General features: G+C 41.4%; 2 protein-coding genes across 3 annotated transcripts; one reads left to right on the top strand and one right to left on the bottom strand.

Moving 5' to 3' along the window:
- Nucleotides 1–4,808: 4,808 nt before the first annotated feature.
- Nucleotides 4,809–7,486, bottom strand: LOC306710351 (fructose-1,6-bisphosphatase 1-like). 2 transcript variants are annotated; one of them, XM_079178827.1, is made up of 8 exons: nucleotides 7,241–7,486; nucleotides 6,540–6,702; nucleotides 6,335–6,427; nucleotides 5,986–6,126; nucleotides 5,701–5,838; nucleotides 5,429–5,548; nucleotides 5,138–5,327; nucleotides 4,809–5,036 (listed from the first exon to the last, which is right to left on the bottom strand). In XM_079178827.1, the coding sequence occupies exons 1-7, from the start codon at nucleotides 7,408–7,410 to the stop codon at nucleotides 5,139–5,141; spliced, it is 1,014 nt and encodes a 337-aa protein (XP_079034953.1). In that variant the 5' UTR covers nucleotides 7,411–7,486; the 3' UTR covers nucleotides 4,809–5,036; nucleotide 5,138. The 2 variants fall into 2 exon arrangements, with proteins under 2 accessions (XP_079034953.1, XP_079034954.1); XM_079178828.1 differs by having other exon boundaries at nucleotides 4,809–5,033.
- A 5,083-nt stretch (nucleotides 7,487–12,569) lies between these two features.
- On the top strand, nucleotides 12,570–20,183 carry LOC306710665 (KN motif and ankyrin repeat domain-containing protein 1-like; the record flags this gene model as incomplete). Its single annotated transcript, XM_079179307.1, has 10 exons — nucleotides 12,570–15,219; nucleotides 15,927–16,082; nucleotides 16,531–16,627; nucleotides 16,720–16,896; nucleotides 16,998–17,085; nucleotides 17,739–17,958; nucleotides 18,971–19,113; nucleotides 19,528–19,728; nucleotides 19,938–20,036; nucleotides 20,121–20,183. The coding sequence occupies 10 exons, from the start codon at nucleotides 12,570–12,572 to the stop codon at nucleotides 20,181–20,183; spliced, it is 3,894 nt and encodes a 1,297-aa protein (XP_079035433.1).
- Between the last annotated feature and the right edge of the window lie 1,408 nt (nucleotides 20,184–21,591).

Here is a 21,591-nt window from a genome sequence, read left to right as displayed (position 1 = left end):
GTATAGAGACACTTGGTGACAGTGGTCTGGTAATGATAAGATAACGGAGCCATTTCTCTTCAAAGAGGGGAAGATAATAAAGCCACACAAATTTCCCGAGAGGTAAAGAGGCTATCTGTGTGTAAAGCTGTTACAGAAGGAAAAGAGAGGGCAGACGAGGGCGTTTAGTATTTGTATGAAATCTGAATTCACCTCTCCAAACTCTGGTCACGTTTCTCTTTAAGTGGAAGTAGCTCCTCAGAGACAAGAGGCTCCTTCATCGACTCCTGCGAATAAGTTTTAATCAGCGCTATATTATGTTGATGTAAATGAATACAGACAGTTTGATCAGGCAAAATCTCCATGTGACTGTGTAATGACTACTTATGCCAACCACAATGTTAAGTGTTGGGGATTGATGAGAAGCTCGATGACACTTTCATATCCGGAAAAATGTAGGCTAGACAACTGGGAGTTGTCCGTGTTTTTGTCTTAGAAGTTCAACCCTTTCACAGCGTGTTTTCAGAATGTTAATTGGAACATTTTGGTCAGCTAAAAGCATTAGTTTGTACATTTCAGTTTGCAAAGAAGAAAGATGGCGACAGCCAAAAACCAAGATGGCGAAGTCCAAAATGCTGGTCTTGAGGCTTCAAACCCGTAGTTTAAAACCATTGGGTGACGTCACGGAGACGACGTCCACTTCATTTGGACAGTCAATGGGCTACAGCTAGCAGCCTGTAAGCTAAGCTTAGCACAAAGACTGGTAAAAGGGGGAAACAGTTAGTTGGGAACTCTGTCAAATGGTAACAAATTACCCCTCATAACAACAGTATTTCTAAAGTTCACTAACACCTTATATTTCACTCGCTCATTGTCATGTTCGGCCAAATATAGTGATTTCAATCTATTACTGTGCTTTAAGCCAGCGTTACTCTGCATGCACGTACGCACACAGCACAGTCCTGTACAGCAGAGCTGGAGAAGCAGGATACAAGATTGCCAGTCTTTCATTTCCCTGGTGCATTCTGTAACTAAGTCCGTCTGGCATCCCGCCAACATAGGGCGAATTTTAAGCTCAATCTTTAAGGCGTAGCTGCTGTTTCAAGAGACAGAAAATGAGATGTGACCCAGGCCTTCCCTGACATTTGCCCGAGTAAACACAATGTTTAAGCAGAATTGAAGACGCCGTTTGAAAAGCATTGGTCGTCGGTTCTAGATCATCTTTCTGTCAGCCTCAAAAGTATTCTTAGAACTTCAGGCTGGACTCTGGAAGCCTATGGGCTGATTTGTTACATTACATGGTGAACAATTGCTGATGCAGTTGACAAAGGAGTGTATCATTCTAGATCCCTGGAAAAACAGCCCCAGATACACGATAACTGCAGAGTTGTATTACATGGAAAGAGTGAAACTTCCCTCCATGCAAAAACAGCCAAACAAATGCAAAGATACCCAAGAGCTTCCTTTTCTGTGTATATATTTCCATTCATGTGGATGTAGAGGTCTGTAGATTGGTGGTTAGATTCCTTCCATATATAAAACTGTTATTGTTCCTAAACTTTAATAGACACGTATTCTACAAGTGGAAAAGACTCTGGTGGTCAGAGCCCAGATGATGCTGTCACTGTGACAGTAACCACATGCTTTTAATCTAAACACACCACCCTTTGTAAGGCGCAGCACCAGCGGTGGTCTGGTCCAACTGTCCCGATCCTTGACACCACAGAACAAATCAAGATAATCTGGACTTTTCCCCTAATTCCATAGACGAATACCACAAAATAGCCTGGTTGCTAGCCTACTATATTTGATACACATTGAATGAAACAAGAACCAGGACTTCTTTTGTGCCGATTGATCGCCAGCTAGTTTGCTGAGATGGACACTTACCCTACAGGAGTAGTTACGAGCATAGGTCTCACATGCATGAGCAGATGAATATTTAATAATAAGTCATATCAAATGTTGCCTAGTAACATAACTTTGGACAAAACATTTCACTTCTTTGCCATCGGATGGTTTCTCCCATCCAACTTGGCTTCAGTAGAATCAGTTTGTCTTAAACAAGAGTCAAGTGAGAAAAAAAAAGCTTCGACTTGGCTCACTCAGCTGTCGGTCTGAATTTGGGAAATTTAATAATGCAGTCTTGTGATGTGAATCTACCAAGGAAACTTGGACTGTTACTTCCAAAATAAGAGTATTTTGTGGGGCGGCATCGGGGTGGGCGGCATCGGGGATGCATGAAGTATCAGGTACAAATATGGGCCGTTTTCTGGGCGAAGGTTGAGGCAGTATTTGGATTAGCAGTTAGCTCCGGTCAGGGTGGTCTGGGATACGGAGTTTATGTTGAATTTAAACATAGGCTCTCAGAGTCTGCCTACTGTCACTGTGCTGAGAAAAGCCATGCTGATGAGTCAAACAAGAGGTGGGATGGTAGGTCTAATGTGTAGTCTGATGGCTGAAGTTATAAAACCGTCTTATGTTATACAACCTGGATCTTGTTTATAGTGGAAGTCTCTGGCTGAATAGATGTATAGATAGATTCATCTTTTGCTGATGAGCTACTGTTGGGGACCTGCGTTACATGTCTTTCCCAATCTCTGTATCCGCTCATTGCCTTTTAACTCTCTGTCTGCTATCCAATAAAGGAAGTTATTGGGAGATTAAGGGCCTACACTCGTGCTAGCAACTTTGTGAGACTAAATCAAAATTACATGCATAAACCAAAACAGCGAAAACGTGTCCGCAATTATATTTCAATAAAATGTAAAGCTCTACAGGCAATGTTTGCTTTGATGGTGGGGTCACCTTTTCTCTACTTTTGTACAGAGATGTTGAGATATTTCACTAAAAACCACAAACGTCAACCTCATGGTAGCACTAGAGGAAAAGTCACCGAATCATCACAGAGTAGGCCGATTGATCCTCTGGAGACCATGATTGTATAACAATCCATCCTTTAGTTGTTGAGATATTTCAATCCGGACAGAGCCAGCGAGGCTTCAGAGAGCATGCTCATACATAAATTGGAGGATCTATTGTCTTTGTGACTTTCCTTCCATCAAGCAGCTAAACTGAGATGCGCTGCATGGAGGGAGGTTGTCGAGTAAGCTGTCAGCTACAGACACAGCACAGACGCACCGCTATAACGCTCTTCATCAGAGTGTAAAGTAAACAGAGCCTGTCTGGACACGGGCTGGATATCAGACAGACAAGGAAGGGCCACAGCAGAAGACTAGCAGGTACTGACCTGTCATGGTTAGACAGAAAGAAAAGGACAAAAACAGGGTTGCAAAGATCTGAATTATTGTTTTATAGTATTTGTTATTCATTTAAATAATCAGTTTGGCAGAAGTAGCCGTGACAACATGGTTTGACTAAATATTCTGCTATCGAAAACGGTTGTTTCAAGCCTCAGTTTTATGATTTTAATGTGTCATTGTTCTGCTTTTGTCTGAGAACAATGTATAGTTCGACAGGGATGCAGCAGAAGCAAATTCCTAAGACTGGATTCAACAATAATGCTTACAGTGTACCACCTATTTTGAATACTTATTTCGATGGTATAACTACGATTCAAACCAAGATGTCATCTCATTTTGTCCTTTAACATGAGCACACACACACACACACACAGTAGCAAGGGGAAAATAAACAGGCTGGGTTTTGCTTTTCCTGCTGAATCTAAATATTGACTCAGTAACCTATAATCATACACAGTCTGAACAAAATGGAAATAAACAAGTGTGCCTGTAATGTGTAAGTGTCGTCTCATGGGCACTGAGGCCCTTGAATGCTGACACCGACAAACGCACATAAAAAAGAGGAAGCGGTTAAGTTTCTAGTGAATACCAGACAATATGGATTCCATCCAACACTCTGGAGCTACATCAATTATTTTATATTTTCTACAAACACAAAGAGGTTCTATTGCAAGCCCTGAGCCTCCAGTCTCGGATCAAACATCTGCTATCAATTCACATGATTTAACTTTCGTATGACTCACAGGCAATATTCAAGGAGGCTTTGGATTGCCAAGATGTCCCCAAAGAATTCCATTATGCTCTCGGAGAAGCTTTTCGCTTCAATGCCAAGTTTCCAAGTGACATCAGCAGCCAGAGATCCACACAACGGTGTTATTATTGTGCTGCAACGTTATTAAAAGCTTATAAAGTTTCACATCAGATTTTCAATCTATTCTTTTTGGCTTTGCTCGAAGCTGCGTTACAAAAAACAACAAATGTGTGGTGACTCGGTCGGCCTCGTTGTCCCTCGGACCATGAAGACTGCTTTCCTAAATAAGCTTGGTTGATTGAATGAGGTTTTGGTATTAGCATACCGTGTGATCTTGTGGTATGTCTCCGTTTGTCTTATGGCTCATTGGTGGAGTGGCTGAAACATTTCTGGCTCTATTATTAAGGACTGCTGCTGATGCCAGAAATCATAAGAGGCCAACAAGGAAACACAGAGTCTGAGAGGAATAAAAGTTGTTAATAGTCTTGGACTAAAAGGTTTGAATGAGGGGATTGATACCACTCTCTTATATGTCTGTTAAATATGAAGCTGGGCCCAGCAGGCGGTTAGCTTAGCATATAGAATGGAAACATGGGTAAAGAGTTAGCCTGGCTCATGTGTCTCCCAGTTGCTCTGTGGCCAATGGATCAGACTGTGTACTTTGCAGCTTCCAGGTGTGACAGTGGAAACATCCCGTTACCTCAGCCCAAATTGTTCTATCAGGCCTCCAATTTTTCAGCCATTGGAAGAGGCTCAAATAGTTTGAGGCGGATGAGCTGTGGTAACAAAGAATACAACAAAATGGCCAATTTGCATCTTGTCATTCGCCTTTATTTAAAAAATACAGGGTCTCTACAAATAACACTTACAGCAGAAAGATGGAAGTAACATAGAGTGAGGCAGACTTATAGGCTCAGTGAGGTTCCCGGTTCTTTCATCAGTGCAGTTCAGGGAATGAGTAGAAAGCACGAAACAATGAATGTCCAGATTGAGCCTCTTGATTGTGCCGTTAGTCCTGCTTTAGGTTGCTCAGCACAAACCTGCTGAATTTAAAAATAGAATTATACATTATTCCAGACAGTTTGCTAATTGATGGACATTATATATATCCTGGGTAAGGTGGATGCATAACGGAGTTGAATACCTCATTTCTTATGCTTCTTACAGATGGAAATATACTCCTGCACGTCATCAGGGGATCCCAGGACCACGGGAACTCGCTCGTGGATGTTGGTGGGCTGGATGTCCAGAACATTCATGGTTCCTGTGGTGGCCATGCCTCCTGCCTGCTCTATGATGTAGGCCATGGGGTTGCATTCATACAACAGCCTCAGCTGTCAAGAAGCAGAAATAAGAAATAAGAGTGAGAAGACGTAGATGTAAATTACTCCAAAATGAAACATGTCTGTCCATGTGTATGAGCTCCACTACTCACCTTGCCCTTAGGACTCGTGGCATTAGCAGGATATAAAAAGATTCCTCCATACACCAAAGTACGATGAACATCGGCTACCATTGAACCAACATATCGACTGCCATATGGAGCAGAACCATCCTAGAGACACAGCGGGTAGAGTCAGTATGTCACCTTCATATTCAGAATCCAAAATACGTTGCATGTTTGTAATAATGGCCACTTATAACCAATTCCACATTAGGCCTTTGTAAAGCAGTAGTGTTTAAAGGCAACAGTGACCATACACTTACCTCTGGGAATTTCTTCTTTTGCAAGTACTCGGTCACGTCCGGATAAAAATGCTTTGCATATCCCTCATTCAAACTGTAGATTTTTCCCTTTTTCTTAATCTTCACGTCTCGATCCACCAAGATGAACTCACCAATTGCCTGAAAGAGAAATGCAAGAAGATAATGAAAAACATATCAGAATGAAGAAACAAATACCAACTGAGATATGGAGCATAGCAACAAAACAGTATATAAAATCAGGTAACAGTTTTGATGCCACCTATGACAGTAAAACCTTTGTCTTACGGGGTCAAGCATGAAGCAGTCGACTCCTTGACCAGTGGACAGGACCATCATGGTGGCACTGCCGTACAGAGCATACCCAGCTGCTACCAGGTTCCTTCCAGGCTGCAGAGCATCCTTCTCACATGGCTCATCCTCTGTGGTCTATGGAGCAGCACAACATAATGTCACATAAACACGAGAGAGGCATTATGGAAACCAATACGACTGTTGACACTGCAAGTTGAAAATGTTGTCTCTGCTGAGGACACAGGGCAGGAGGACGCAGTACTGGAGGACACTGCAACATACGACTTCTTTTATAGATTCAGAACATCAGTGTTTTGAATCAGCATGCAGTGTCGTTGCTGACCTTTTTGTAGATGGCGAAGATCGTTCCAATCGAAACAAGACAGTCGATGTTTGAGGAACCATCCAGTGGATCAAAGCACACTATGTACTTTCCCTGTGTGTTGACAACAAATACTAATGTCAAAATCACAATAATACCGGATACAAACTTTAGAAAATCTACAGAAAAAGGGACACGTATATCTATACATAGTGTAGACAGATACCCGCTTGTCTGGTTCCACAATGATGGCCCTCTCATCTTCCTCTGACACCAGCACACAGGCGCTGAAGGAGGACTTGATCATGTTGATGACCAGGTCATTGGACAGGATGTCCAGCTTCTTCACCTGGTCCCCCGTCACGTTGGTGCTTCCAGCGATGCCATATCTTCCGAGAGAGGAAAGAGGAACAGACTGAAGTGATCAGAACCGGAATAAAAGCCGTCCATTCTGGTGCAATTTGAAAACACAGTGGAGGGAATGTTTTAATCCCTTGTAAACTGAGAGAAACGCCTCTTAAATGTTTTGTTATTTTTGTTAAAACCCCTGAGAAAAGGTCTGAAGAGGCCATTATCTCCTTGACCTCTGGCCTGGTGGAACATACACAACATGTACAGAGTTTACCTTTGGCCGGGGCTGAAGTTAGAACGGCTTAGTGATTCTTACTGCATGTAACTAAAACAAACACTTTTTTACAGTTAAGACAGAAATCTAACGGAATGGATTAGAAACTTGCTAACTAGCTAAAAAATAATGTCAAAATAAAAGCAAATGAAAGTCATCAAATAATAGTAACCTTGATTGATTTATAAATGTCTAATAGGGTGTAAACTATAGCTCCGATCCTCATTAATATGTCTATTGAGAATTGAACGGCCTTCATCTTCAGATGCATGTTTCCTTCCATTAAAAACAGAAATACTCACAGGTTAGCGATGCCAGCCTTCCTGACAGCAGTTGAAATGGCCTTGACGGCGGTGCAGATGGAGTTGAGCAGGTTGGTCAGCTCACCTGTTCCCTGGGCCTTTCTGCCCTCCTCCAGAACAAACCTGGTGAGGGTCAGCACATTGGTGTCGAAGGCTCCTTTGTCAGACATTTCGCTGTCAGGCGTGGGACTGGGACTGGGACCTGATGCCTCGAGCGCAATGGGTGAGCGTGGACCCAAAGTTAACAAAAAGTGGACTCTAGAACTGAGATAGGGGAAGGGACGGGGGGTGTGTAACTCTTCCAACCAATCAAAAAGGGTCCTTTCACACCGTCAGGGGCTGGTTTGATCACTTCTTTAACTGTGGGTTTTAAAGAGCAAAGTTCAAAGATAGCGGTTTGTTTTAAAGTGACAATGATCTTAGCTCGATTCAACCTCCTGGTCACCTTGATTAGAGATTTTGTGTTGTTGTTTTTTTCAGTCTGTTTAAGGTTCTGCAAAATAGAAGTCGTTGGCATCATTTTGTATGAATAAAAATCGCCTCATTAAGTCAAAATTGAGTGACACTTAAAACCGCACAATTGGATCTTGTTGTGTTCATGGTGAAGTGCAGAATTATTCAAAAAGCTTTAAACAGAAGCAATGTTTCATCACCTAGCTTAATTCTCATTTCCTTACAGGACATCAACAAATGCTCAATGCTTTGTTTTGTTTTTTTACTTTCAGTAGTTTAGTGCCACAAAAAGTGCCAAAAAATTAACGAGATTTATAAAGTCCCTAACATTCATACATTTTCCCTGCAATAACCACCTTTTTGGAACAAAATGAGAGCACAGCTTGTACTGGATATGTCTAACTAGCACTTGTCTGGATACACTAGAACTGCTGCAACAACATTCCTTCCCTGCATGATCCTGAAGAGGTGTAAAGTTCAAATCATGGGACTCATTGTCCTTGCCGACCCTACCTGATTGTATACAACACCATTCATATGATGCTGATAAAAACAGTCGTACACAGAAGCATTCAAAGTGCATGTTGTTTCCGTGTGTGACACAAACATGGAGGTAAGAGTACTACACACAGCTTACATGAAAAGTGCCAAGAGACCTGTTTCACAACAGAACGATGAACTTTGAACACAACAAGATACGCTGCATGATAATAGCCTCCACCACGAGTTAGAGTACGATGGTTAATCACAGACCACTCACAGCCGTTTCAGGTTAATGAGAACAATGTAGCTGCAAATGCAGAACATCATGTGAGAGCTACACAAAAAAGCTAACACACACACACACACACACACACACACACAATAATCCAAATACAATTTATATATGATTAGTCTGCAAATTACAGAAGTTACAGTAAAATTTACTTTTTCCTGGTTATTCTGCTCAAACTTTACAAGACCTCAGTTGGTACTGATTTTGCACTTATTTTATCTTATTGCACTTATTGTATTCGAAGTAGTTCGTTGCACTTATTGTAATCGTAGTAGCTCGTTGCACTTATTGTATGTTTGTTTCTGCACTGTACGTTTGCCCTGGTTTATGCTCTTAGATACTTGTTTAGCAAAGGATATGCACTTATGACTTCTGGTGACTAGTAGTTCTCTTGAATACCGATGTTGAATACACTTATTGTAAGTCGCTTTGGATAGCGTCTGCTAAATGACTGTAATGTAATGTAATTTAATGTACTGCTAGTATAGTGTAGAGTGCAAAATGCATTTCTCCACTTTGTCCACATGATGTCGCTGTGCAACTTACACACTGTTGAATATAAATGAAGTCTGGGCAAAGATTCAAGTCTAAAAGGAGCAGCAGGCCATTTCCTGCTGGTAACTGCTGTGTCTTAAATCAGTTCCATTGATGCATTTCTCTGCATATTAAAAAAATGCACTCGCTTCCTTCTTCCCTAAACTTTCAGCACCATGTGCAGGACTGCAGGGTGTGAGGCTGACCAACTTATTTTTGTCATTTGTAACTACAATTTAATTTGTGGACTACTATAGTTAAATCATTGTAGAATATTTAAACAAAGAATATGAATATCATGTCATTTTTTTTGGCTTTAGAAAACTTTAATTGGCTCTCCCAAATATGCCACAAGAGGGAAAAGTGGATTAAAAATGTATTTTTAAATATTTTTAAATTGTTTGCTTAGCCTTTTACAGTAAATATACACCAGGAGTTTGTGTTAATATAATGAATATATTCAAAAAAATATATAACATTCATGATTTAGGATTATCATTGGTCAAAATATGCATCTTAACCAGCCCATTTTTGGGTTAGAGGCCTGCAGAAAGTTGTAAGAAAGATGCCTGAGACACAATAGAGACGAACATAAAATCATGTAGTCATAGAAGAAAGGACATCATCAATATTTTACCGAGGACTGTTCATCACCTGACTTGACTCGGGGGCAGCTGCGGTGCATGTTGACAGCTCTCCGCACATGCGCAGTAGCTCTCCCACTGCTGCAGAGTGGAAACTTATCGTTTCAGAAACAAATAGGAAATAAAAGAGCGAAAAAGGAGGAAAGAGAAGCTCGCCTTAGCAGTAATGTCCAAACAATGCGATTCGACCGTTCCCAACTCACACTTTGAGACATTATTTTTTAACTTCATCACCCCATCTTGTTGTTACCTGCTCCTGCACAGGTGAGTGGCAGCCCATCACCATTGCAAGCTAGCTACCGTTAGTTGACGTACGGGTAAAAGCGGGCTGAAAGAAAACCCCCGAAACATTCTGTTCACCCTCAGAAAGTCAAGTAAGAGTTTTGCACCAACATCACATCATAGTTTAAGTTTAACTTCTCCCACCGTGACCACAAGGCGTCAGGCTTAAGCAACACCCAGCCCTGCGAACTAAAATGACTAAATCGAGTCAATATTTGTCCTTTTTTTTAAAGAAACATTTTGCAATAATTTCCTCTTTAACTGGAGAATATCTTATTTTCCAGGAGCACATACCTGTTGCAGGAGGTTGTGTGGGTGTCATAAGGTGAGGAACATGATAATGAGGGCTGTCCACCTGGCTGCAACATTGGGAAAAGGGGGAAAAAACTTTTGGTCTATTCCACAAAACAGGAAAACAGCCTTTCTAGACCCAACCACTTTGACTTGTGACCCCTTAAAACAAAGCAGTGCCCACTTGACCTCTTTACTGGAAGCTGTAGGCCACATGTTCACCAGTTATGGTCATGACCAGTTCAAAGATTTTCCTTTTTCCATTTATTTAAATGTTTAGAGTTTTAATTATCTACTAATTTAGAAGAAAACAATTGAATTTGAGGAAAGTCTGAAAATAAAACATTTGATGAACGCTAGACTATTTGACTTTATGATACTGCATACCAGTGAAACAGGTATTTTAAAACACTTAGAGTGTCTCAAATAGTGATAGAGTAGTAGTGGTGGTCTAAAGCAACCCATTTCTGTGGGGAAAATAAAAAAATAACGAACTTTATCTGTTCGTTCTAAATCTGTTTTTCAAGCATTTTTTTTCTCTCTATTTAACTGCAAAACTTGACTCTGCTTCCCTACAAGGAGTTTTCCCAAGTCACTCTGTCACATTCGTCTGAAAGCAGCAGAACATAGTACTTTCGGTCACTGTGGCCGACTCCAAAGAGAGCTTGCTAAACTTATTGGAGTTATTGCCTGAGGCTTGTTGTCGTGTGTTCACCCAGGCCTCAGATGAAAATATCAGTGTTGAGACAGCTTGAGTTTGATGTTGAATATATATATATATATATTTGACACATACATGCAAAATGTTTCATGTTAATGATTCATGTTAAGACAGCAAAGGAGACTGTTGATGTTGATGTTGAAAGCAATGTATTTTTACATAATTCTTTATATACTGTGACATTCTAGCTCTATTTCCACATTTTTCTCATACTTTCCTTGTTTGTACATTAAATGTCCTCTTCTCTGTTGAGTCGTGATGCTTTTGCTGCAGGAACAGACTAATTCCTCCTTACCTATCTCAAGTAATCTTATTTATACATAAAAACGCTACTCGACTATTCACTTGACTTACAAGTGTGACCCCTATGAGGAGGGAAGTATATGTACTGAACAAGACACTGACAGAACTGTGTGTGTGTGCTTTGCTCTCCTTCAACCCCCCCCTGTGCTGAGAACAGAAGGTGCTGCTTACTGATGAGAAAGTGATACGGCATTGTGATGCGGTGAGTCACTGTTGTGCACTGAGGCTTAGCCCTTTTGCTCACTGTACTTTTTGCAGAATTAACTATAATATGTCATGGCCTGGTATTGCATTTCCTGTATGTAAGCATTGTAAGGTCAGCTGTTATTGATTGCTGGACCTGGGCTGGGAGAGAGAGAGAGAGAGAGAGAGAGAACGAGTGATGCAGTAGGACAATACACGAACAGTGAAAGCTAATTATCAAGAAGTGAATTATAGTTGCTACAATGCTCCGTAATTGATACTTTGTGACTCATATTCATGGCTCAAGGCCGCTACATCTTGAGAAATATGACAGGTAACTATTACTTTTACTTTTCAAATAGCTTAAATGCTAGTTTTTTCTTGATGAGGATTTCAAAACTGGATATGTATTATGTGTAATGCATCAAATATAGCATTTTAGGGGTTATAATGGTATTTAAAAATAGCGAAATACTGGAATATTTCCATTAAACACAGATTAAATTTACAGTTTAAATAAAGTAATTACTGTTACATGTATTACAGTTTTTATTATGCCAAGCATTTGATAAATTAAAACGATTTTTGTTGATTTTTGTGTGTTCACTGAATGGCTGAAATACTTGGAAGATGACTGTGGTTGAGAAAACCTGCCAACATTTGGTGAGGCATTTTGAGGGAGAGTTGCATCGTAATTATAGAGTGGGTTCAGTCTATGTAGAGAGACATACCATTTGGAGGGAAGTGACTACTGAAAACAGTGTCTACACAACTGCTAAATCCTCCTCTGTCCCTCCTCTTCTTGTGGGACAGCCTAAAAGAGTTTATAGTCAAAAACATTTTGAGGTGATAGAAAGGAAGGCTCTAGACCCGAATAGAAACGGTCGCTTATGAGAGCGTAACACTAAGGTAAGGAAAGAAACTAAGGACATAAAGTATATAGCATGAAGCTTTATAAAGCAAAGAGAGATTTAAGTTTCAATTTTATATTGTTTTTGTTTGTGATGGGGTTTTTTTATAGAGAGTTAAAACAATTTCTATCCTCAATATCAACAGTTTGCTATTCTACATTTAATGTGTAGTTTTGTAAGTTTTTAACTTGTTTTGTATCACATGCAATAAGGAACATTTTGTGTGGTAAAAATGTTATACTCAGCCAAAAGTACTAAAATATGGTTTCCCACTGTTGGTCTAACAGGTCAAAACACTGAAGAGTGCGTTCCTAACTATCTGGGGATTGGCTACGGTTATCCGTCGGACGTGGACTATCTCAAGGGTGTGAACAATTTCCAACACAGTGCCACCATTAAGCGGCTAAGCCTCAAGAGGAGGCCCAGGGTGGCCGTCAATAATGAGGAGAACACACAGAGTGGCATTTCATCCAGCCAGTGGCATTCAGCAGAATCCTTGTCATCATCAAACAGTGATGATACAAGACTACTGGGCATGTCTTCTACAACCAGAGGTCGACCTCCTCTTCCTCCACCACATGGTTCCTCATTGGATAGCAAACCCTCCAGGAATGAAGGACCAGCGACCTCTCAGATACCCAATGAGTCAAAGCCTCAGCCTGCTGCAAGATCTCTTGCTTTACAAAGACAAAGCCCCATAGTGGAAAAGACCTTAATGGAGACCCTCAAACACTTGGATCAGGAGGTGACGAGGCAGCCTCCACCTCAGCCCCAGCCCCGTCGTCGACTGGCCAGCTTTGGAGGGGTAAGCTCCCATGGGTCGCTCTCCCCCTTCACTGGCCTGGGCGCATATAATCAGAACAACAATGGGAACAAGCCTACTGGCTCAGGAAGTGATGTGCATGTCCACCGTAGCTCGTCCCTGGGCAGTAGAGGCAGCACAGGATGCCTCAGCCTGAGTCCACAGAGCTCTGGTAGAACCAGCTCAGTTACAAGTCTCGGCCCCACGCACCTTCAGCATGTCCGTGACCAGATGGTGGTAGCTCTGCAGAGGCTGAAGGAGCTGGAGGAGCAGGTCACAATCATACCTATCCTCCAGGTAAAAATCGCAGTCCTTCAGGAGGAAAAGAGGCAACTGGTCTCCCAGCTCAAGAACCATAGTGGCAACGAGGATGTGAATGATGTGATCTGGAAGAGAGCATGTAGCATGGAGAAATCTGGCATTGAGAACAAGGTGAATATGGAGGAAGGACTCGAGGGCATAATGAGTAGTGACTGCACCGACCTCAAGGAGTTCAGGCAACTGACTGAAGAGATGCAGGCATTGGAAAGAACCATCAAGGGCAGGCATTTGCAAGAGTGGCATGGAAAAGACCAAAACCTTCTGCATGACAAGGCTATCAAATCAGTCACAGTTGGAACTGATAAACATATCGATATAGCTTTGTCTAAACCCACAAAAGAAAACAAATATGTGCACACTGATCATGTAGACATGAGGTCAATTGGAACAGAAGTGTCTGAAGTTAATCTTGGAATTTACACAGAACGGGAAGCAGAGATTGATGCCCAACAACTAATAATCGGGGCCTTGAAGGAGAGAATTAGTCACTTAGAAGCCGAGTTGAAAGAATCCGTTCTCCAGACAGAGATGAGCCGTCTAAAAATGGAGCTGCAGGCTGCGGGAGCGAGGAACCGAGCTGATAAAGCCTCCTTTGCTAGACCATCCACTGTGAGCACAGGCACCGAGGCAAGGCCTCACACCACAAGCCAGGGAGTTGGTAATCACACAGAGCTCCGAGATGCCAGCACAGGGGAAGCAACAGAGGTGAAGACTGTTGGAATATCTTGTTGCAGGCCTGAGCTGAAGAATGTTTGCACAGGACCAGATATACCAATGAGCCACTGGGAGGTCAGGGAGCGAGTGGAGACCACGGAGAAGGGCGTGGGGATCCAAGTCTTAACAAACACACAAGGAGTTGGGATGGAGATAAAGTTATGTGATGCAGAAACCAACACAGAGGTACCAGTGGAGAATCTGTTGTCTCAGAAAAGAAAGACTAAGTATCATTCGGTGGGTTGTGGGGACTGTTCTGTTGATGTGATCATCTACGAGGCAAAGGAAGTAGTTTCTCAAGGTATTGCCACAGACCAAGTCAGAGGAGTGGATCTGGGAATCATGGCTTCACCCCAGACAGCTTCACAGCGTACCAACACTGTATCCAGTTCAGTGTCTCGCTTTACCAACACCAGACATGCCTTCAACACTGACTCCAGCACTAATACTGTCCTAAGTACCCAAGACAAGCACACCAACACCACTCAGACTGTTACTAGGACAGTGTCAGTAGGCAACAGGGTCAAAGACGCCAAATGCACCCCAGAGACCCGCACGATTGGTGTAGGAACAGCAAATCTGCCGGGAAGTGCCTTAAAACAAACACCAGGGACAGTCAGCAAGGTAACCCGAGACGCTGGCGTTGGATTCACGAACATTAATGAGCATTTCCTGGTTGGGTTGAAAACTCGAAATATGGCCTCTGGACCCTCCCATCTCCCTGACCCCATCAAGACAAGGAGCATCGGTGTAGGGGAGGGGAGGATACGGGATTTGTCAGCTTCATCCAGGGCACCTGGCCAGACAATCCAGCAATGGTCACAGTCCAAGTGGGACCCCGAGCTGAACCACTACATAGAGAAGATGCATTGGCTCCTTAGGGAGCATGGGGACCTGCTCACAGAAGACCACCACGCTCAGCAGAGGGATGGGTTTGTCCAGCAGCACAGTAGCCGAGGAAGTGCCAGCTCCCAGCTGTCCTGCAAAAACAAAGCTGCAGCACAAGGAGGGACAGAAGTCCACCGTTTAGATTCTCAGGAACCAGGTAACACTGTAGATTTAGTTCATGTTAAAGGTACCCTGTGGAGTTTTATGGAAAATAAGAAGATACATTTTAATGTAGCTTATACAGTCAAAGCATTGTGTGTTTACATCCAGGTTTACGTTGGCTAGCAGTCTTCTTTTTTAGTTCTTGTGTTGGTACAATGCTTTGTTTATTGGCATCTTACGGCTACTAGTTCTCAGCCAGTGGAATGGCCAATCAACACCATATAGCTTGTTGAACCTTTGAATTAGGGCTGCCTTCTCTTAGTCATCTAATCAGTCATTTTGGGCTTCGTCAACTAATATCTCTTTAGTGGATTAGTCGTTTTTCCTGACTGACTTATTTCCAAAACACATCTCTGGTAAACACAATATTTAAGTGGAGCTTTTTTGTGATTCTTTGGGGAGAACTTAATTTCATTAATCAATAAATGATATGCGTGTTAGTCGACTACAAATTTCTTTGATGGAGGACAGCCCGACTTTGCATAATTCAAATGCGGACCATGAATGTGTATCACATCACCCAAAATGGGGACCCACTGATCAAAACGTTGCTCCACAGTGCCACTACTGGTCAAAAACTGCTTTAGGTACCTCCAATGGTGGATTATGATTTCTATCATGTAATATACTGGTTGTAATATCTGTAATGCCATGCTGGTACTACTCAAAAATCGTCACTAATATCCTCTTCCTTTGTCGCAGTCAACAGAGAGTTTCAGTCACCATCTCAACTCTTAGTTGACTCTTCTAAGTGTGACAAAGCCAACCAAAGAATCTGCCAACAAGGTGGCAGTGATTCAGACGTGAAAAGAATGATACAGATGTTGGAACAACAGACATCCTCAGCAGCTCTGCAAGGTAAACGTGTGTGTGTGTGTGTGTGTGTGTGTGTGTGTGTGTGTTAATGTGTTATGAGAAATACTGAAAAGAATTTGGTGGGTAAGAATTATGTCTGTGTGAAAGTAAAGTTTAAAAATAATTTACTTCCAGACCGCCAGCATGCCGAGTTTAAACTTGCGTTAGGCTAAGAGGAAGTGGCTGCCTTTGGCTCGGCATGTTGGCTTTCAGAGGGATACACTTGTAATGCTTGGAATGATATGTGGTTTTGGAGGGCGCCTCATACCGCATACCAGTTTGTGGATGAGGGTCTAAAATTGAATGGCGTCGTAGGAGGAGCTGGTGTCAGCGAAAGCCTTCTTGTTTTCTCTTCCTGCCTCGATTGACCTTGTGGGTTTCTATATGTTTCTTTAGATGTGTTTAATTTGAAATAAGTAATATGTTAAGATTGTTGATTGATTGCTTCCAGACAGGTCAACTGACGCCGCTGTAATGAAGAAACAGAATGGGGACCAAGGCTGTAGCAGCAACAGGAAGAGCATGAAGTTTATGAGGGTGACAACAGGGTACTCATCCTATTTCTAAACTATTATTTCACAACAAGACTTTAGTATCTTAACATATTCTCAGTGTGTTAACTCCTGTGTTTTGCCCTTAGATTGGACCCCATGTCATCTTACGAACTCTCTGCCAGTGAGAAGGACAACTCTGAGGTAGTGGAGAGGAGAGGAAGCAAAAAGTCAAAGGAAGCTTCTCAAGATGGAACGCAAGGAAGAAAGGGCAAAGGTGGCTCCAACAAGGGATCTAAAGGTTCTGCAAAATCACAGACACAGAGGTAATGTAGTCCAGAAGGTTTTCAACGTTGACATTCCACAATGTCAGACAAACTTTTTAAGATTTCCGCTCAGATCTGAACCTGCATTTTATTCCTTTCAGGGGCAACATAAGTGAAACGATGTTTTCTGCCTGTCAAGCCTTAAAGATGCATCTGAGTGATAACACGGCTTTATCCAGCGGGGAACTGGTATGTTTTGTTCATTATATTCAGCATTAGAGCCATTGACGGCCACTGTGTGTGCGTATATGTGTGTGAGCGTGCGTGTGTGTGTGTGTGTGTGTGTGTGTGTGTGTGTGCACGTTAAATGGTATGTCACTGAATGGGTGTGGAGAAATGCTGAGGCCGGGTGTGTTCAAGTGTGCCATTTAAAAAGAAATGTCTTTGGCAATGGATAGAAAAAGCACGGGAATGTGTCGGCTCTGTAATTTTCTGTGATGGCATTTATCCTGAACTTGAAAACAATGATACTTGTAAGTTATAGAGACTATTCACTTTCACAATAAGTTGGTACACAAATAGAGAAAAATAAGTATATTGAGTCGGTAAACCAAAAAAGATTTCCTATTGAGACATTCTCAATTTTTGTATGGATTATATGAAGACAGAATCCTAAACCTCTTCCTTTATGATATATTTGTAGACATTTTAACAGTGAGTGGTTGCTTTGTGATGCTCTTTGTGAGTTCTTTCAGTCGCATCTTTGTAATAACAAGATGCTCCTTTGGATTCAAACTCCAAAATGTCTTTCCACGCTGAATTATGGCAATTTGCAAGGCATTTATGAAAGTATACAAACACAGTGATGTTTTTGTTTCTTCCATGTTGTTTGTCCCTTGCAGAATGACTGTCTACAAACACTCCAGCAAGAGTGGTTCTCTGTGTCCAGCCACAAGTCAGCTGCTGCTGACCCTATGGGGGATTACTTGTCCACGTTTCGGGTCATTTCACCACAAGTATTGCAGCATGTAGCTAACATGGCCGACGGCAATGGCAACACAGCTCTGCACTACAGTGTGTCTAACTCCAACTTTGGCATTGTGAAGAAACTGCTTGATGCAGGTACAGTAATACTCACACAGGGAAACTAGAGGTCTTTATGTATTCAACATTCTGGCTCTGTGCTCTGGTCCAGTGTCGCCTGTAGACATTGCTGTGCTCCACAATAGCCACTAGGGGGCAAATAGGCTTCATTGTGTGGTTGAGGAAGATACTTTGATCATATGGTAATGTGCAGTCTACAGACAAAAAATAAATGAATTTTAGAAATCCACCTTATAAAATCATAATGAATTGTTTCTCCAGCTGTGCACAGGTCTAAAATGGATCAAACGTTCAGAAATATAAATTTGGGCCAGGCCATCCAGCGGCTTTAATCAATAGAAATTGAACACAGGCAAACGTTAGATCTACTCTTTCTTATTTTTCATCCAAACGCTTTGCTACAGCTTTCACCAGGTGGAATAGAAGCATATAATCAACTGAAAAGTAATGAGCCTAATCCACTGTGACACAGAAATATTATGTTTGCTATGTTGAAAAAAATGGAAATGGAAAAAAAAAAACATGACTAATGCCTCCTGGTCCTGAAAGGCAAGTTTAACTCCTGAACGTCTGTGTACTCTATATCAGAGAATTAAAAAATAACAATAATCGAACCCCATTTGTAAGAGTAAGTGAAAGTAGTTTGATGCTTCACAGGAGAGTGTTTTAGCAGCTCATTCTTATTGTTGCGGAGTCAAGCTAGAATACAAACTATGTTAAATGTTAGCTTTCACAAAGCACCTGCTGATAAGAATTAGCACTGCAGCAATGAAGCCACAGTTATTTGAGGACATTTTGAGCGAGGCTAAAATGTGTTTGGATCACTGCTGCTGTGCTAATAAAGCATCGCTTTTGAGAGGTCTAACATGAACATTTTGTTGAGGTATTTCAACGTGAAACTTGAGTCAGTATAGGTGGAAAGGGGTTTGCCAATAAAGGAAGATTTAAAACCTCTTTCTTCCACACATTGTTCTGCTTTCCTCTCATTTGTCTTTTCTTTTTTCCGGCTAATTGACCTCCATCACTACAGAGGTGTGTAACGTCAATCAGCAGAACAAAGCGGGTTACACGCCCATCATGCTGGCCGCGCTCGCTGCTGTGGAGATTCCAGAGGACATGAGAGTTGTGGAGCAGCTCTTCACAAAAGGAGACGTCAATGCCAAGGCCACCCAGGTCAGTCTGTTCAAAGGTAATTGTAGTGAGGGAGGGGTGTCCCGCTGTTTCTGTATCGTGTCCATATGTTGCTTTGGGTACGACTAAAACTGCTTCTCCTCGATTCTTTAATACTATATATTTAGATGTGTTTTATTTCTGTGGGGCTATTATATTTGTAGTTCAAATCTGATGTTTGAATGTCAGAGGTTTTGTTTTTCTGTGCACATGTGATGTAAAAGTACAGATAAAATGAAATAAAGATATAAGATGTTAGTCATTAATTTATTTGAATTGCCTGCATTTAGCACATGCATATCTTCAATGATGGTGTGATCCGTCTGATTCTGCAAACAAGCTATGATTCTATACGTGAGAAGTTTAAGGATTCTGCATCATTAACCGTACTTCCTGCGTTTGACGCCTGCCGTCCAGGCCGGGCAGACGGCTCTGATGCTGGCTGTGAGCCACGGCAGGATGGACATGGTGCAGGCGCTCCTGGCACAGGGGGCGGAGGTCAATCTGCAGGACGACGAGGGCTCCACGGCGCTGATGTGTTCAAGCGAGCACGGCCACGCCGACATCGTTAGACTGCTGCTGGCACAGCCGGACTGTGATGCCGGCCTGACTGATAGTGTACGTGAGTCACTGCTGCGATGTCAATGTGATGGCGTGAAGCTGTGACGCTGAAGCATTTCAACTTTGTTTCACATGTAGAATTACGAAAGCAAAAGAGTGAACAAGATTTTCCATTAAATACGTCAGGGAAACAAATGCGCAGAAGTTGCATGTAATTAATAATGTACAGTATGTTTTTTAATCTAGCTGAGTTTATGTGTTTACAGGATGAAAGCACAGCCTTGTCCATTGCTCTGGAGGCAGGACATAATGACATTGCAGTGCTCCTTTATGCGCATGCCAACTTCTCCAAAGGACAGACAGGGGTATGCCGGTCAACATTTTCACATTCATTCAAACTATATGTGCGGGTAGTTCTACAACAACATTTTGTTTATTTGTCATAACAGGCAGCTGCTCGTCCCAGCGGCAAGTCTCTCTCCTCTTCTGGTGGCAGAAATCTCTTTGAATGAGGCGATGCCCCAAAACCTGAATGGATGCTTCTTGAATCGTATTTATGTGATTCAGCATCGAAGCCTTCACATCAAAAGGGGGAGATTTTAACAATGTCAGTTACAAACATAGTTGTCAGACAATTGACTGAATGTTGGCTATTCTCTGCATAACACTGCAGTGTGTACTATAATGTAACTCAGCAGGTAATATATGCATGGCAGAATGTTTTATTATTCTATTAACATACAATGACTTTTAATTCTTTTAATCATTTTTATTATATTTAAATGCAATATTTTATAACTGCAAAATACAATATGATATAAAAAAGTAGCATCAAAATCATTAAGGTTTTTAAGTAAAGATGTAAATAATAAATATGATAATTTAATATGATAAATAGTTACAAATAGCCTTGATTCTGTCAATTATTCTGAAAAAAACATAAAATCCTAAAAGTATGTGAACTTTATTCATCCATATTTTTATTGTAATGTAAAAAAAAAAGATGTATTTATATTTATATGTTAATACTTTTGCTTTATACGGCTTCACTAGAATAATTATGGAGCATTATATACAGTTTATTTGAAACATGGTTGATTTGATCAGTTTACCCCTAAAACTACAGCTACATGCAACTACAAGCAACCGCAGCGCTTCTGTGTCTAAGAATCATGGGAGGCGGTGTTGTTGACGACATGTACTGCAAACAAAATATTTCAACATTTTGGGAAGTATACACGTCTTTGCTTTCTTGCTTGCATAACAGGATTGATGCAATTTAGGTCTGTGGAGCATGAGGTTCTGTTTTTGTACAGATCAAATTAATTCAATATATTGTGTTGTGTCAGTGAGCTTTACTTGTGCTTGTTAGAGGACGTCTTTTGACTTTTGGACAGAGCCAGGCTAGCTGTTGCCCCCCCGTTTCCAGTCTAAATGCTAAGCTAATTGGCTGCTGGCATCAATCTCATCTAACTCTGCAAGAGAGCAAATAGGCCAAGTACCCAAAATGTCAAACTTCTCATTTAAGTGGTGTCTACATTATAATATATAGTTCTGACTCTGATGAGAGCTGGAAAGCCGAATGTGTTCTTCTTCTGTGAATAAAGCTTATCATCATTGTGTCATCTGTCATCATGACTGTATAACATTCTTTTCAGTTGAATTTAAAACAATCTTTAATAATTTCTGTACACATTTACAGTATATTTTGTAATAGACATTTAATGTGAGTTATACATTTATTATATCGGTTTCTGGGTAAGATTAGACCTAAATTGTTTTTTCCAGTTTATTGCTTTTGTTGGTCGCTGATCAAATGAAGCAAAGACACTTCCAAATAAGTGAGTAAAAGCTTTTTTATGGAGCCAGTTTATCTTCTTTTCATTTTACAGCAGGTTTCAATGTCACCAGGTGTCAGTG

This window comes from Pholis gunnellus (assembly GCF_910591455.1).
Source record: "Pholis gunnellus genome assembly, chromosome: 18".
In the NCBI taxonomy this organism is placed as follows: domain Eukaryota; kingdom Metazoa; phylum Chordata; class Actinopteri; order Perciformes; family Pholidae; genus Pholis; species Pholis gunnellus.
Note: the sequence above shows the minus strand (reverse complement) of the source record. Positions and strands in the feature narration are given on the sequence as shown.